This window comes from Propithecus coquereli, unplaced genomic scaffold (assembly GCF_000956105.1).
Source record: "Propithecus coquereli isolate 6110/MARCELLA unplaced genomic scaffold, Pcoq_1.0 Scaffold518, whole genome shotgun sequence".
Lineage (NCBI taxonomy): Eukaryota > Metazoa > Chordata > Mammalia > Primates > Indriidae > Propithecus > Propithecus coquereli.
In genome coordinates this window covers 1,019,144-1,035,335 of record NW_012151041.1, presented here as the reverse complement: position 1 = coordinate 1,035,335, position 16,192 = coordinate 1,019,144, and the positions used below count along the sequence as shown (strand labels likewise).

At 53.8% G+C, this 16,192-nt stretch overlaps 1 protein-coding gene across 2 annotated transcripts in view; it reads right to left on the bottom strand.

Moving 5' to 3' along the window:
• Positions 1 to 16,192, bottom strand: part of ABLIM2 (actin binding LIM protein family, member 2) — a 108,838-nt gene that overhangs the window by 17,618 nt on the left and 75,028 nt on the right. The window contains exons 12-13 of one of the 2 annotated variants that reach the window (XM_012656746.1): positions 10,553 to 10,605; positions 9,587 to 9,725 (exon numbers count right to left, since the gene is read on the bottom strand). In XM_012656746.1, the coding sequence (XP_012512200.1) occupies positions 9,587 to 9,725; positions 10,553 to 10,605 (192 nt within the window). Of the gene's footprint in view, positions 1 to 9,586; positions 9,729 to 10,552; positions 10,606 to 16,192 lie in introns of both variants that reach the window. The other variant, XM_012656747.1, reaches the window with a different exon arrangement.

The window sequence follows — 16,192 nt, the reverse complement described above, 5'->3', positions numbered from 1 at the left end:
ACAAAGGGCTCTTGGAAACACTGGCCTCAGAGTCAGGTGGGGCTGCCTTTCCTGGCTCCGTCCACCTACCTTTCACTCTGGCCCTGGACAGCCTGGGTGGGCCCAGGAGTTTGAGACCTCCCAATTAACCGCTTCAATGCCACTCCAGGGGAGAGCAGAGAGGAAGCTCTGCCATGACCCTCTGCCCTGAACACCTGCCTGGCTCAGAGGTGGTGTGGGAGCATTCTGGAAGAGAAGGAAATAGCAGAGCCTACCCCCCTGGAGGGCCTGGGATCCCTACGCTGGGGGAGGCGTCCTTAGGAGGCCTGTCCCAGGTCCCTGAATATCTGTCTTTCCACTAGCCTGTGGGCCCTTAAAAAGCAGGGGGTCACACCTGCTTCATCTGGGGGTGTCCACCCCAGCGCTGGGCCCAGCACTCAGCATAATGGGCCAACCATGCACAGGGCCAGATGTCCACGCTTGCTCCTGGGAGTCACCACGCTGCCCCGTGGGGCCTCAGAGGGGATAGCAGGTCATGTTCCTCAATGTTCACAAGGCTGTGTGTGTCCCCAGGACCGAGGACTGTGCCTCCAAAAGTGAAGTGGAGCTGTGCACAGAACTGCCCCCCTTCCAGGAAGGCCTTGCTTCTGAGCAATGGATGCTCATCCGGGTCCTTCCACTCTGGGGTTCCTCACAGACTCGGCGAGGACAGAGAAAAAATTCCATAAAGGTCACACATGGACACAGGACAGTTTGCAGGAGATGCCTCAGCTGGGGGACCTGCCTTGGGGACGGACTTGCCATCGGGTGCCCATGGGAAGGTTCCAGATGTGGGTCAAGAAGGGCCTTTTACAACACTGAGGTTCTCAAACTTTTCTTAGCAGAGGAATTCCACTGCCACACGAAATCTTATGTGAACCCCGATCTACAAAACAGATGAACGAGGAGCCAGGAAGGCAGATGTGGGGAAAGGGCTGGGGCCAGGCCTGCCAGTGCGCCCGCTCCACCCGGCCTCACGCAGGCTCCTCCAGACATGGGGCCTGGCCAACTCTTCCCACTCCACAGGAGGGAATTGAGGCCCAGAGACGTGCAGGGGGCTGCCTGAGGTCACCTCGCCAGGAAGGGGACCCCAGCATGTCAGACGAGGTCTCCTGACTTGCAGTCCTGAGGTCCCTCCAGGAAATACCTGCTTCCTAACTTACGCCCAGAGCCAGACCTACTCTGGGATCCCGAGGGGCCTTCCAGCGGAGATGGGGCTCTTTCTCAGCCAAAGATGCTAGAGCAGTGGTTCTCAAAGTGCGATCCCCAACTGCTAGCGTCAGCCTCACCAGAGAACTTGTTAGAAACGCAAACTCTTGGGCTCTACCCCAGACCTGCTGCGTCAGAATTCTGGGGCTGGGGTCTAGGGATCTGTGTGCTCACAAGCCACGCTAACATCTGGGAACTGCTGCCCTCTGGCCTCAAGGACAGCAAATACTCTCAGCTAGATCCTCGCTCCCCTCTTAAGCCAGTGGGGCTCCACCGGGCGCACGTGCAGTCACCTGCACAGCTGGCACAATTCCCAGCATGCGGCTGCGTGACTGCTCGCGACGTTTAACTGCGATGTTTAACTGCTTCACGTGCAGTGCAGAGGCCTCACTCCCACCAGGTCACGTTACCATCCCCACTTCAAACCACCGTGCTCCTAGGTGTTTCTTCTGCCCACTTTAGCGCCCACATCAGGTGGGTTTCAGCCATCAGTATGATTTAAGAAACTCGGGAAGAGAAGGACAGTCTATTATATTTTATCCCCATTTTTACCTATGCCAACGCCCCTTCCTTTCTGAAGTTTAGAGCCCCCTTCTTTGATCATTTCCTTTCTGTTTGGAGAACATCCTTCAGCCATTCTTTAAGGGTAGGTTTGCTAGTGACAAATTCTCTTGATTTCCCCTGTCTGAGAATGTCTTTTTTTCCCACTCATTCCTAAAGGGTATTTTCACTGAACATAGAATCGTGGGGACAGTTCTTTCCTTTCAGCACATGAAAAATGTTGTGCCATTTCCTTCAGGTCTCCATGGTTTCTGATGAGAAATCTGCCAAATTGGTATTTCCCCTTAGGTAATATGTCTTTTCTCTCTGGTCACTTTCAAGGTTTTTTACTGTGTCCTTAATTTTCAGGAGTTTAATTTTGATGTGTCTTGGTGTGGATTTTGGGAGTTTATACTCTTAGGGATTCACTCAGTTTCTTGAACTTGGAGGTTTATGTCTTTTGCTAAATTTTTTAAGTTTTCAGCCATTATTTCTTTGAATATTGTTTCAAACCCATTCTCTTTTTCCTCTCCTTCTGGGAGCCCAGTGAGACAGATACTGCCCCACAGGTCCCTGAGGTTCCTTTCTTTCTATTTTCCTCTCTGTTGTACAGATTGGATAACGTCTCTTGTCCTATCTTCGAGTTCATTGATCCCCCTTCTCTGTCATAGTCAGCTTCTCTGCTATTGAATCCATTCAGGGAATTTTTTACTTTGGTTATTTTATTTTTCAGTTCTATAGTTTCCATTTGATCCTTTTTTTATAATTCCTGTGTCTTTGGTGAGAATTTTTTCTTTTTCAGTTGTTTCAAAAGTATTTTCCATTGCTCTTTGAAGCGTCTTTATGAGGCATGACTCAAAATCCTTGTCAGATAATTCCAACTTCTGAGTCTTCCCTGTGTTAATACCTATTGACTGTCTTTTCTCATCCAAACAGTTTATCTCCATGGTTCTTGGTGTGATGAGTAATTTTTCAATTCTATCCTGGATATTTTGGATTTTATGTTAGGAGACAGAATAGTATTTAAGTCTCCTATTTTAGCAGGCTGTGACCCTGTTTAGTTTTAGCATGTAGTGCCTGGTCCTTTATGGGCTATGGTTCCAATGACAATTTAGTTTTCAGGGTGCCTGTCAAAGTGGTGTTCTGCTCTGCTAAATTCACCTGGTGCTGTCAGTGCTCCCACTAGTTCCCCACTGGTGCCACATGTGGGGGTGAAACGTGCTTCCTAGAACATCCAGATGTTACTCTGACCTCTGAGGAGCCAGCCTGGAGGAGGACAGACCCGAGGAGGACATGCTTAGGGCCCCAGGAGCAGTCCCAGCAGAGAGCCCGGGGCAGGGTGGCCTGGGTAGGCTTCTGAGAGGAGGTGGCAGGGGAGCCTGGGTGGACTGAGCTCAGGCACGGGGAGTGGCTGTGCTCTTGGCCTGATGCGACTTGGGGTCGTGATCACACAGCTGCCAACTCGCCCCAGGTCCTCGGCACTGGCTTCTCTCTGTGGTGAACACAAGGGCACGCTCTCTGTCTCTCTCTCTCTCTCTCTCACGTGCACACACAGCCACACTCTCCCGAAGGCTGTGTGATTCCATCTGACACGCAGGCCCTACACCCACAGGCCTGCAAAGCCGCATCAGGGCAGACTTGCCTCCTGCTACCATGTGGGGTGGGAACACTGGTCATGGATGGGTCCACTCTCAGGCTACAGGGAGCCCACTGGCCTCCTGCTCAATCTGCTGGTGTGGCCAAGGCAGGAAAACATCTACCTCGTCACCTTCTGCTGCTGTATCTTGGGAGGTCGGGAGATGTGGGGCTCCTGTGTTTCTCCTCAAGTCCCGAGGCTCCTGAGGCAGTCCACTTTCCTCTTCCCACCCTTTAGAGTTCTCCCGGGAGGATCTGCTATTATTTCCATGTTCTCGCAGTGGGACTCAGTGGGGAAGAGCAGGGAGAGAGGAGTCTATGCTATCTCAACCCCTGGGTTTCTGTCCTAGACCCATTAAAATTGGTCTCTCTTGGTACAGAACCAGCAATCAGTAGACTTTAAAAGTCCCAGGGGTCTCGTGTATGGCCAGAGCTGAGAACCATTGGCTTAAAAAGTTCCTTCACACATTCAGAGATTTCACTTGACTTTTACTGGCCTACACATGAAACATCAGCCTAGTTTGCAGATGAGGAAGTTGAGGCCTAATATTAAATAATCGGTATAAGGTCAAACCATTACTAGCCAGAGAGGCTGAGATGAGAGCCCAGGCCTTCCGGCTTCAGGAACCAGTAAGCCCATCTGCTCCCAGGCAGTCTGCCCTGATGCGGCTTTGCAGGCCTGTGGGTGTAGGGCCTGCGTGTCAGATGGAATCACACAGCCTTCGGGAGAGTGTGGCTGTGTGTGCACGTGAGAGATAGAGAGAGAGAGAGAGAGAGAGAGTGCCCGTGTGTTCACCACAGAGAGAAGCCAGTGCCGAGGACCTGGGGCGAGTTGGCAGCTGTGTGATCATGACCCTAAGTCGCATCAGGCCAAGAGCACAGCCACTCCCCGTGCCTGAGCTCAGTCCACCCAGGCTCCCCTGCCACCTCCTCTCAGAAGCCCACCCAGGCCACCCTGCCCCGGGCTCTCTGTTGGGACTGCTCCTGGGGCCCTGAGCATGTCCTCCTCGGGTCTGTCCTCCTCCAGCCTGGCTCCTCAGAGGTCAGAGTAACATCTGGACGTTCTAGGTGAGGCCCCTTGTTGGTGGAGGACTGTCCCACACATCGAGGGATACCTGGCTCACCATGGCATCCTGGGATGCTTTGTAATCAACTGACCAGTGAGCCATCCCCTGGGCAGACAGATCTCCACCAGCTCACGGTACATGTCTAGGTGACTTTGTAGCTCCCCTCTCAGAAACTCAGTGTCCCCGTCCGAGGAAGGAAGTGCGCTGGAACCCCTTTCAGCCCTCAGTGACAATCAATGAGAGGCCTCTCAAATGGTCAGGCCAGGCCAGAGGCCTCCCAAGGGCCGACAAGGTGCTATGTGACCTGCCACATGGGCCCCTCACTGTTCCTCCAACCCACCACCGTGACCACCCCCTCCCCCGGGGATAGTGCCTGTCCCCCAAATATCGGCACTGTTCACAACTACACCCCCTTCAAGCCTTGCCAGATGCATCCCCCCCACTATTCACTGTATGTAAACCACGCCCCCCACTGCACGGCACCAACATAGCTCAAATCCGCCTCTGTCTCCCAACCCCCACTGGAATGTCAGCTTCACAGGACAGGGAATTGTATCTGCTTTGGCCTCTATCCCCTGGACCTAGGATAGTTCCAGAACACAGCAAGAGCTCGTGAAATACAGATGCTCCTCGACGTACCATGCAGTTACATCCCGTAAACCCCTTGTAAGTTGAAAATGCATTTAATACACCTAAGCTATCGACTATCACAGCGTCGCCTAGCTTGGCCCAGCCCACCTGAAATGTGCGCCGAGCACTTACGTGAGCCCACAGCTGGGCAAAACCGTCGGACACAAGCTAAGCCTATTTTATAAAATGTGCAGAACATCTGTGTAATTTACTGAATGCTCTGCTGAAGGCGAGAAGCAGACATACATGCGGTACTGGCAGCACGGCTACGCTTCCTACCGAATGCCTACCACGTCCGCACCATCGCGAAGTCAAAGAATTGTGACGCGGACCCCTCGTGCGTGGGGGCCGTCTGCCTCTGCCGCTGACCGGACAGCTCACCCCTCTCTGGGCCTTGGCTTGTCTGTTGTAAGTGAGGAAACGGTGCCCCTAGCTGGACGCTTGCCGGTCCCATCAGATACCGTCACGACAGTGACAACAAATCAGGGAGTCTCTCCTTTTCCACCACGGACTAAGAAATGTGAGAATGATTTTTTTCCCACCTTGGAAGCACAGAGAAATAAAAGGGGAAAAGAAAAAGGCCATTTCTGAGCCAGGCCCCGACTCCTTCCCTACTGCCAGTGGGAAAAGAAACCCCAAGACAGAGGTCTGTCTCCTAAGCCGACCTCTGGATGGGTGCCGAGACCAGGCCCTGGCCTGGGCAGGGTGGGACAAACAAAGACAAACGTGTCCCATCAGACACGGGACTCCACGAGGGGTCCTCACAGGGGAGGGGACATACAGAAGGTGACATGACGTGCCAAAGCCACAGGCAGGTTTGGGGGCGAAGCAGCCCTGTGTTGCCTCGGGTGCCGATTGAGAGCTTTTCTCCCCCTCTCCAAGCTGACCCAACCGCTCTCAGCTGCCACCCTTCCACCTCCCCACGTTCATCTCATGTGCTGGGATTTGAGGAGAGGGTCTTGCTCCCTTTGGAAGGAGGGTCCTTTCTAGGGACCACTAAGTCCTCTGGGCACTGTGTCCAGCTGGCCAGGGGTTTGTGTTATGCTAACACACCTCTGACCCCTGGGGGTGGGATGTGGGGGGACCTCGAAAGAGGAGACAGGACCTCAAGGGCAAGAATGTGGGACCCCAAGTGCCAGCAGACCTGTCCACTGGGTTCACGCAGGGTTACGGTCCATACCACCGTGTCCCTCCCCTGGGGCAGTGAGCCCCATCCTGGAAGGCTCAAGGCCTTCTTCTTATAACAAAAACCAACACCACCCCTTTCTGTGCAGAAATCAAGTTTGTCTATAACATAAACTACTTTACACACAGTCCAGACAATGCCCTATGTGTAATATAAACGGAAAATAGAAGTCATCTATAATAAAATAGATATTTCAACATGAAACCCTCTCTGGAGAGGGTAGCAGTGCTTGCCGAGAACCACTGGGATAAGGGGTAGGGGTGTCCCACTGGTGTGTCACTGCCATTTAGTCGTCTGGCTTCCCTGCTGGGAAGGGGGACGGGCCGTGTCCACCTGGCTCTCGGCTGCCTGGCACCCCGCCCAGCACATAGCAGGTGCTCAGTAAGGATTTGGTGGAGGGATGGATGAATGACTGAGTGATGAATTCGGGCCGAGGTGAGATGTGGTGATGGTGTTGTGGGTGGGGTGAGGCTGTGACCAGGCCCTGTGAGCCTGCGGGGCGCCCAGGCGGGCAGGTGGTGGCAGGATGCTCGTGGGCTCGCTCCGTCAGCGACTGTGCCTCTCCCAGCTCCCCGAACGCTCCTCTGGCACAGGGGCTGCTCCTCTTCTCTGTGCCCCTCAGCGCCCCGCTCAGTGTCTGGCACAGAGTGGGTGCTCAATAAATACCCGTTGAATTTAACGCATCTCAATTCAACAGACATTTATTAAGCGCCCACTGTGTTGAGCGTCACAATCCTACCTCTCTTGGGCGCGCTACAGATGGACGTCCCAGGGGTGCGGGCGGGTGCGCCTTGCTGTGTGCAAACACTCTGTTCAGTAAAAGCTGGGCAGATGGGACTGGACTCATGCCTGGGGCTACGTGGTGAGATTCGAAAGAGCCCTGAGAGCAGAGTGGGTGACCCTTGACCCGCGTGTGCTACCCTTCCCGCCTGAGCTCCTCGTGAGGCTGCAGACAGTAAGACGCGCCTGAGCCAGGCACAACCTGGGCCTTGCTGCCACTTCCATGCATGTGGGAAACAAGGCAATGTTGCCAGGACAGAAGTAAAGGCACAATCACATGGCTAGACACTGGGTATCCTGCTCCAAGGAACCGACGTCGGAAGACCGGGAGAAGGTGAAGGGAGGACGGAATCTCAACCACGGTTGCGGCAGCAAGCTGCGGTGACAGAAGGACACACACACACATCGCACTGTCGAGGGCTCTCCCGGTTGAATCACGAACCCCAGCACAGGCAGTTGGATCCTGCAGACCAGGTGTGCCCAGGACGGAAACAGCCGCATTACCACCTGTGTCTGCGTGTGCAGCCTGGGATGTAAATGTGACGGCAAAGGGCGGGGGTGACAAACGGGTCCTTGCAGCACTGTGACTGGCCAATGGAGGCACCTGGCACGGCCTCCGGGCCTCACGGGGTCTGCCACCTGCCAGGCTCGTGTGCCCCTGGGGCAGCCCCAGGGCACCCTCACTCTGGCACTTTGAGATGAGGGGGTGGAGGTCATATGGCAGCAGTGGCAGAGGGCAAGCCCACAGGGCGGCAGTCTCCAGCCTGGCTTCTCCCACGCAGCGCCCCTCCTCCCTCAGCCCTGAGCCACGCAGGTCAGTGGGCCTCCCTGGGCCAGGAGCCGGCCTCCCCGAGGGAGTCTGGGGAGGTCATTCGCATGGCGCCAGACTCACAGCGAGGCCTGCCCGCCACCCAGCACGGGAGGACTAAAAGCTGGAAAATGCCACCTTGAGATCCCCAAACATCCCTTTCTTGGTTCCTGGGGTTCACACCTCGATACCAGGACACTGACCAAGGGGTGGGCTGCCGAGGAAGCTACCGAGCTGGATCAAGAGGAGCTTCTCCCACTGCAAGCACAAGTGCCATCAGGGACAAGTGGGTGCAAAACGAGAGGCCATGGTCAGGCCGAGGGTCCCTGGCCCACAGGCAAGCCCTGCTCCAGCAAGGGGCAGTGGGGCAGCAGGTGCCTGCGGGCACAGAGAGGGCAGGGAGGACAGCGTGCGGCTGCCTGTCCCAGCTGCAGACCTCCCAGGCCCCTGTGGGTGGGACACACGGGGCCATCGCGGATGTGTCCCTCTCCCTCTGGGGACTTTTTTTTTGATGTGGCCTCCCCAGGCTGACGTCAGCCTTGTGCACCGGCTCTGTGATCCCAATATTTAGAGAGCTGCACCCCAGGCAGGGGCGGAGGCATGAGGGGCGTACAGACACCTGCTTATAAAGATCATACACAAAACAATACACCTTTCTTTGTTAAACTTACTCTCCAACACATCACAATTTCCAAGGTTCTGTGTCTTCACTCTGTCCTCCCACACTGAGACACTTTCACCTTTCACTGGTGAGGCGGTTGACAGTGCCTAGTCATGAGGATGAGGATGGAGATGGCAGTCTGTTTACTGAGCACCCACCATGGGCCGGGCAGAGTGCTATCCGCGTACCAAGTTCCGTCTCTTAATGACCCGCCAGGGAGCCAGGCGGAACTAGCCCCCATCGCAGGGCCGGTCAGTGCTGAGCTTGGTTTGAACTTGGGTCTGTCTCACTGCAAAGCCAGGATCTCTCCTCTGCTCCCTCCCACCCAAGTCCATCCCCTCCTGGTCTCAGCTTCCAAGCTAAGCCCAAGCCCTGCCCATAGGAAACTGCCCGGCCCAGCTTAGCCTTATGCCAGAGGCCACTTCCCAGAGACACTGAGTGGGTTTGACTAAAGCTTGCTGTTGGTGTTCACCTATGATTTATGGCATCTTGAAGCAAACGACATTTTCTGGAGTTTTCTCTACATTTGAAAATCACTCCCGATTCAGTCTTCACGACACCCCTATAGTCAGGCAACGGCACCTTTGTCTGCCTGTGAAGTCTGAGGCCGCAATGTCTCCGACTGTCCCGGACCTTGCTCAGGACCTCACAGGAGATGTGGACAAGGCTGTGCCGTGGCCTCCGAGTCTGGACTCGCCACCCAGACCACGCCCACGTCTGCTCTGGAGGGAAATAGGCTCTGAACCTCCACCTGGCAGCCCAGGAAGACTTTTTTCCAGCCCGCCCTGGCTCCCCACTTTCTCCCCAGCTCTGGAGACAAAGTTACCGGGAGACACGGAGGTGTGGCCACACTGGCTAACTGAGGGCAGTCACAGGAAATCAGCACGTGGTCGAGGCCCTGCTCTCCCACCGGCTGCCCTGTGTCCGCAGGCTTGCTCTTGTGGTTTAACGTGCAAGGCTTAGTCAGGTCTGGGGGACTCGCTCAGTTGTGGGGCCCTTTGCTGGGAGGCCTTTTGTGCACATCATCGCTCCTGCTCAAAAGAACCACTCACGTGAGTGAGAGTTGTCCCCTTGCACTCTTTGGAGAGCATCTCTGTCAGTCCCGCTGCTGTGGGACAAGGACTGGCTGTCCAGGTCTGGAGAGTTGGTCCTCGTGTCTGTGTCCCCCTTGAGAATCAGCCAGCTGGTCTTCTGCTAAAAAAAAAAAAACTCACGTGAGTTTCAAGGTCATCTGCAATGGCAGAAACATCTCACCAGAACCTTTAGTGGCTTCTTTACTTCTAACCTAAAAACTGACCCCACCATGAGAAAACTCAATATGTGAAAACCCAGCTTTTGATAAAAAGCCCACCATTTAACGTGACCTATCCAGATGCTCCAGAGGCACATGAAGCCTTAGGGGGAAACAGTGTTGCCCCACTTTACAGATGAGGCAGCTGAGGCTTGGGGAGGTCAGGGGTTCACATGGCTTCACAGGTGGAGACCAGGTGAGGCCGCCCAGTCCAGCCTCAGGCGCTCTCCACACACAACCCGCCTTCCCTGACGACAGGTGCAGGGAGCTAGGGAGGGTGAACTCAGCCCACGGGCCAATCCTTCCCACAGCCTGCTCTTGCCGTTACAACGGGACTGGGACATGGCCACACCCATGCATGCATGTGTCGTCTCCAGTGGCTTTCACAGAGCTCAGCAGCCGCGCTGGACAGGGTGTGGCCCGCAAAGCTGGAAATACTCTTTGCCGAACCTGTTCTAGAACAATCGTCCCAACTTCCCTGAGGATGCACTTTGATTTATTTCCCGTTCATCGTACACATGTCCTCAGTTACAGAACCATAACCAGGCCACACAGGCCATGACCAGGGCTTCGGTAGAAGGGCACACCCTAAGTGTCAGGAGGAAACTGGCCTCCGAGGAGCAGAACGTAAGAGAAGGATCCTGAAGTTTCGACTGGAGGAGCCCTTACAAAACCTCATCTCTTTCTGAACAAGGCTGTTTTAAATGACATACGTTCCCTGCATTACCTTCCTGTTATCCTGGTCAAAACTTCCATCCTCCCCATCTGATCGCCGCGCGGCTGGAAGGGAAACATCAATTTGTAAAGGCAACAAATTATTTATTTTGGGTTTCCAAGTCATGGTTTCCCACTTTACAGTTATGATAGAAAATGGAAAACAATCACAGAAAAGGTCAACAGTGCGAGTTCCTTTCAAGGGCCCAGGAACAGGCTGGCTGGAGAAGGCTCCCAGTGGAGTGGGCGTGTGCCCTTGAGTGTGAACAGCTCTTAGCATCAACAGCAGGTGTGTGAAGCGATGACTAATTTCAATTCCAGCCAAACAGCCACACAGAGAAGTACAGTCGCATTTTTAGATACAGCCACTTGGCCTTCTGAAGAACAGATTCTAAAAACCTTCCAAGTTGAACTTTAAAGCAGCATAAGGCCTCAGCCATGGAGACCCTGCATGTTGGACGTGGGCCATTGCTCTGCGAACATCACTGCCTAGCCCCACCCAACGCTGCAGGAAGGGGCTTCCCACCACTTCACAGATCGGGAGACTGAGGCTCAGGGACATGGCTTGCCTCACCCAAGGCCATGGGCTAGAGGGTGGCAGAGGCTGACGTGACCCAGGTGTCCGAGTCCAACGTCCATCCTGTCTGCCTCATCTCACTACTTGCTGCTCACAAAACACAAGGTGGTGAGGGAGCTCTGCCCCTGGAAAAAGTCCATGGGGAACAGTGAAGATATCACAAAATACAGCCAGAAATGAACGCAATGCAATAGAGCAGCAAAAATTCATTCTGCAGCAGTTCCTTTACTGAGAGCAAGATCTGGAGCTGAGCAATGAGGTGTCTGTATTCTCCATTTGCCTTCTTGGGGGTTGACGCCCAGTCGGGCTGACGTTATTTCTAACCAAGAACGAGCAAATACATCACACTTCTCAGCATCTAATCTAGTACGTAAAGACCCACTTTGTGTATCCCGCACTGAAACACTGACCCCATGCACGGAACAATTAAACGAAAACCCATCTCCTTCCCCAGCTTGCCACAAAGACAAGGCCTCGGTAAGGATACGCTGAGGGTGGGCTTCTTACCTGCAGCCTGTGGCAGGCTTGGGCCTGGCAGTCTTTTGGAGCACCCTGCCTCCTGCACCACCAAGGATAAGACTGATACCAGGCCAGAGAGCTTGGAAATTTGGGATTGGGCTACAGGACCTTGACAAGATAAGGCCAAAATGGAAGACTGAGCAGTTCTGTTCCAAACACACTGACATCTCGTCACTCTCAATGGCTACTTGTTTCTCCCTCTTCCAGGAGACACAGCGATTTTCAATGTGAAGCTAAAAAACCCTGCTGTCTCCACTCACAGAGGTAAATTAGCACTGAGGCTGCTTGAGGAGCGTGTGATGGAGAGATGGGGGCACGGAGCCATAGGCGGACGCATGCCCATCACTGTGGGCTCTCCTGTTGCCCAGACAACGGCCGTCGCTGGGCAGCAAAGCCCTGAGTGCGTGGCCATACATCAGCCGTGACTCTTGGCAGCCACGCAGCAAGCCCCCGGAGCTACTTGGAGCTCCAAGAGCACAGCCACCCTCCACACCAGAGAAGGCCCCAAAGCCAAGTCTGCTGGCAAAAATAAATCAACCACACTCCTGAAAAGCCAGGAGGCCGGAGGCGGGTCACCACACTTGGAATAATCTCCGAGTGCAAAAACAATTAAGTGGCTCCCACCAAAGAGCTCTCTGGGACATGAAATCCCAGTCCCTGGAGTTCAGGGCCAGCTGTGGAGGACAGGCTGGGCAGACACATTCTGGCTGTTCGAGCAATCGGGGCTCAAAAGAGCCCCGCCCTCTGACGAGGGGGTATTCTGCTAAGATTGAGCAAGTTTCCTCTGCAAACACTGCCAGCTCCACCAGGTGGGCACTATTTAACCAGGCTGAAACAGAGGGCTTTTTAGAACCAAAGTTTACTAGTCCGCAAAACATACAACAAATTCTCTTGAGAACTAGGATCTTGGGTAGGACACTGGCACTTTGTATTATTGGTGGCTTGCTTCCTTAATAGCTCTGAGCCTCAGTTTCCCGATCTGTAAAATGGGCACGTGATGCCTACCCCTCCAAGTTGCAAGGATCACAGGAGATAACTTATATGAACGTTGGAACATAAGGGATAACTCAGCTTGCAGGTTTGAAAAATCAAGAATGAACACGAGGCTACTTTTATGGCTAATTTTGAGCGTGCTATTTTAGGGTGTCAGGAAACAATAGATAAATTCGGGCCAATCAGAGGAGAGTTTAGTGTGTCTTGCCTATCACACAGGCAGTTCCTTTTAAACCCTGGAATGCATCTGCCAGGAGGAACCTGCCGGGAAAGGCTGACTAACTACTTCCTGGATCCCTGGGGGAATCTGGGTGGGCGGCATCCCAGTGAAAGTACGATTTTCTTTCTGGATGCAGAACCGGCCTGCCAGTCCTCTTGCCACAGCCCACCTTATAACTCGGTTATATCTGAGCACTATGCAGGCATGCATCCTTCCAGCCACCCATTCATCCATTTCCATACACTTATTCATCCACCTTTTACTCATCCATCCACCCGCCCACTCCTTTAACTATCCATCCACACATCCGTCTATCCATCCATCCACCTACCCTCCACCCACCCACAGATCCAGCCACCCTCTACTACGTAGCTACCACCATCTCATCTCGATTCCAGCCATCCACTCACTTGCCCACCCACGCAGCCACTCAGCCCTCTTTGTCCATGCTGGTCCACTCGTCCATGCAGCCCTTTCTCCCTCTAGCCTTCCCTCCAGCCGCTGTCTGCCCCTGTGTGCCCTCCCTGTGCTGAGTGCCTCGTGTGCACCTGCACTGTCTTAAGCATGGGGGATGCAGAAAAACTCAAACACGACCCTTGTCTTTCAGAAGCTCACCGGCCAGGGAGGTGGAGGCAGCAGGTGTGTTAGAAGGTTTCTCTACGTAACAAGTGCTCTGATGCGGGGAGCAAAGTCCACACAGAGGCACTCCCTTAAGAATATACATGTGATAAGCTCTTACTGAATACCTACTCATTGGGCAGGCCCTGTTTGTGGTCTGGATAAATGTTTGTTAAGTGTGTTAATAATAATAGATGCTATGAACATGAGGTGCAGAGGCTAAGGTCACACATGTAATTTGAACCTGTCTGACCCTGAAGGCTGAACAGCAATCGTGCTGTTCTCCCTGTCAGATCTGTGCATTGTGAGACTTAGGGCTGCGTCACCACTGACTGTGCTTACTGTGATTTGTCACAAAGCCCTTTCTCCACTGTGCAGCTGACTGTAGAGGTTTCAAGGGCAAAGGCTGCATCTGACTGCCTTTGCACTCCCTGTGGTGCCTGATGTGGTGACCGGCATGCAGCAGGCATACAGAGGAGGTGAGTGGCAGGGACACAGCCTCCCTTGGAAGGGATGCCCTCTTTGCCGGCATCAACACATCAGCCACTCTAACCACCAGGGGTCTTGTGCTGGTGTCCAGAGGGCCAGCAGAGCTGTGGGGGCTATTCCACCACTGTTCTAGGGGTGCCAGCCAGAGCTCTGCAGCCACCAGTGTTCTCAGCTGCGGTCCCTGCTGGAGTTCGGCGTGCAGTGCAGAATCACTGCTGCTGATGTCTGTAAGACCCGAGCAAGTCCAGGGCTCTGGCAGCCAGGGCAGGGCCAGGCAGGTGCCGCCTCCAACAAGGGAAAGTGCTCAAGGGCTTCACTCCTTAGGCCAAGGGAAGCCTTCTCCTCCTCTCCCAGGAACCCGAAGGGCTCTGCAGGAGGCTGTGGGACGTGGCCCCTCCTCTGTCCTCCAGACTTGGCTTCTAAGAAGTAGACCCTTCAGCATGATGTTTCTTGCTCTTCCCAGAATGACACCCATCTCTACAATTCTAACTGAATTGGCATTAGATTGAGAGAGAGAATGTGTGTATGTGCATTTGTGTGTGTGTGTGCATGTGTAGGTGGTGTCCAGAGCGCTGGAAACCTTGCTTAGCCTCTCACCAACTGTCTGGCGTGAAGAAGTCCACAGAATCTCAGCTCCATGGGGTCAGGGGCCATGTATGGTCACCTATGTATCCCTGGCACTGGGACAGAGCCTAGCACACAGTGGGTGTCCTAAAAATATGCCTTGGATCAATTAATGAAAGCCACTTAAATCCCTCCACGCTTGGCTTCCTCATCTGTTCAGCTGGGATAACAGCATCTGCTCAGCGGGTGGTGTCAGGACTGAAAATGACACCAGGGGAGGAAGCGGAAGCAGGGCCCGGTGTGTCAGCCCCCAGGCAATGCCTGTGCCTCCCCTCCCTCCCTTGGTTCCACCCTTCTGTGACCCACCCTCTCTCTGCATCCTCCACACCAGAAAAAGGAAGTCTTTTTTTTTTTTTTTTTGAGACAGAGTCTCACTGTGTTGCCCGGGCTAGAGTGCTGTGGCGTCATCCTAGCTCACAGCAACCTCAAACTCCTGGGCTCAAGCGATTCTCCTGCCTCAGCCTCCCGAGTAGCTGGGACTACAGGCATGTGCCACCATGCCCGGCTAACTTTTTCTATATATTTTTAGTTGTCCAATTAATTTCTTTCTAATTTTAGTAGAGATGGGGTCTCGCTCTTGCTCAGGCTGGTTTTGAACTCCTGAGCTCAAACAATCTGCCCACCTCGGCCTCCCACAGAGCTAGGATTACAGGCGTGAGCCACCGCGCCCGGCCCAGAAAAAGGAAGTCTTGTGTGTCTCTCATAACACACGGGCAGTTCCTTTCGAGCCAGGAATGTGTCTGCCAGGAGGAACTCTCTTGGTAAATGTGACTTCCCACCCTGAGCCTTGTGGAGCATCATTGGAGGCTCCCCAGTGAGGGTAGGGTGTCTCTGATCTTGCTCTGGGTACAGAGCCTGTCTGCCTTTTCCTTACTCCCATCCTGGCAGCCCCCAGACCAAAATGAGACTCTACCATTTGGGGTCGAAAAGGACCCAAACCAAATAAGACTCAGCCCTAATAGAAGGAAATCCCAGAGACACACAAGAAGAGACTAATTCCCGTTTTAAACCAGGGACCAAAGCAACAGGCGATAATGCGTGCCCCATGGTATCACTTCTCCTGTCTTGTTGAGGGCAGCTGGTGGGAGTGACACTCTCACTGCTTGGTGTGCTGGAGGTGTGCGGGTGTTGAGATGAGCCGACTCCCACCTCCCAGGAGCCAAAGTTCCGTCCTCATATTGCCACCCGATGGTTCACATTTGCTTAGAAATGAAACAAGAGATTTGGTGAAATATTAGTACTGTCCCTGCATCTGTACAGTTGAACTTCCTTGGGAATTTTGAGGGAGGTGTTATTTTGTTCTCATGAATTCATTTTAAACATTGGGCACCACTTCCATCCCTTGAAGGGTCTATTTCCAGAAACTCCCATGAGCAGGAGACAGACCCTGAGAAGGGAAGCTCCGGGGATGTGGTCTGCACTGCCTGCCTCCTGTGAAAGCTGCAGGCCCCAGGGTGAGACCGACTTTGTCAGATCCGAGCAAGCTGGAGCCGGGACAGCAGGAAGGGGAAGAGCTCCTGCTGCATATCTGAGATAAAGACTGTCTCAAGGGCTTTCTAAAGTAACCCCAGAAGAAATTCCTTCATTAGCACCTCCACAATTCAGATGAGATG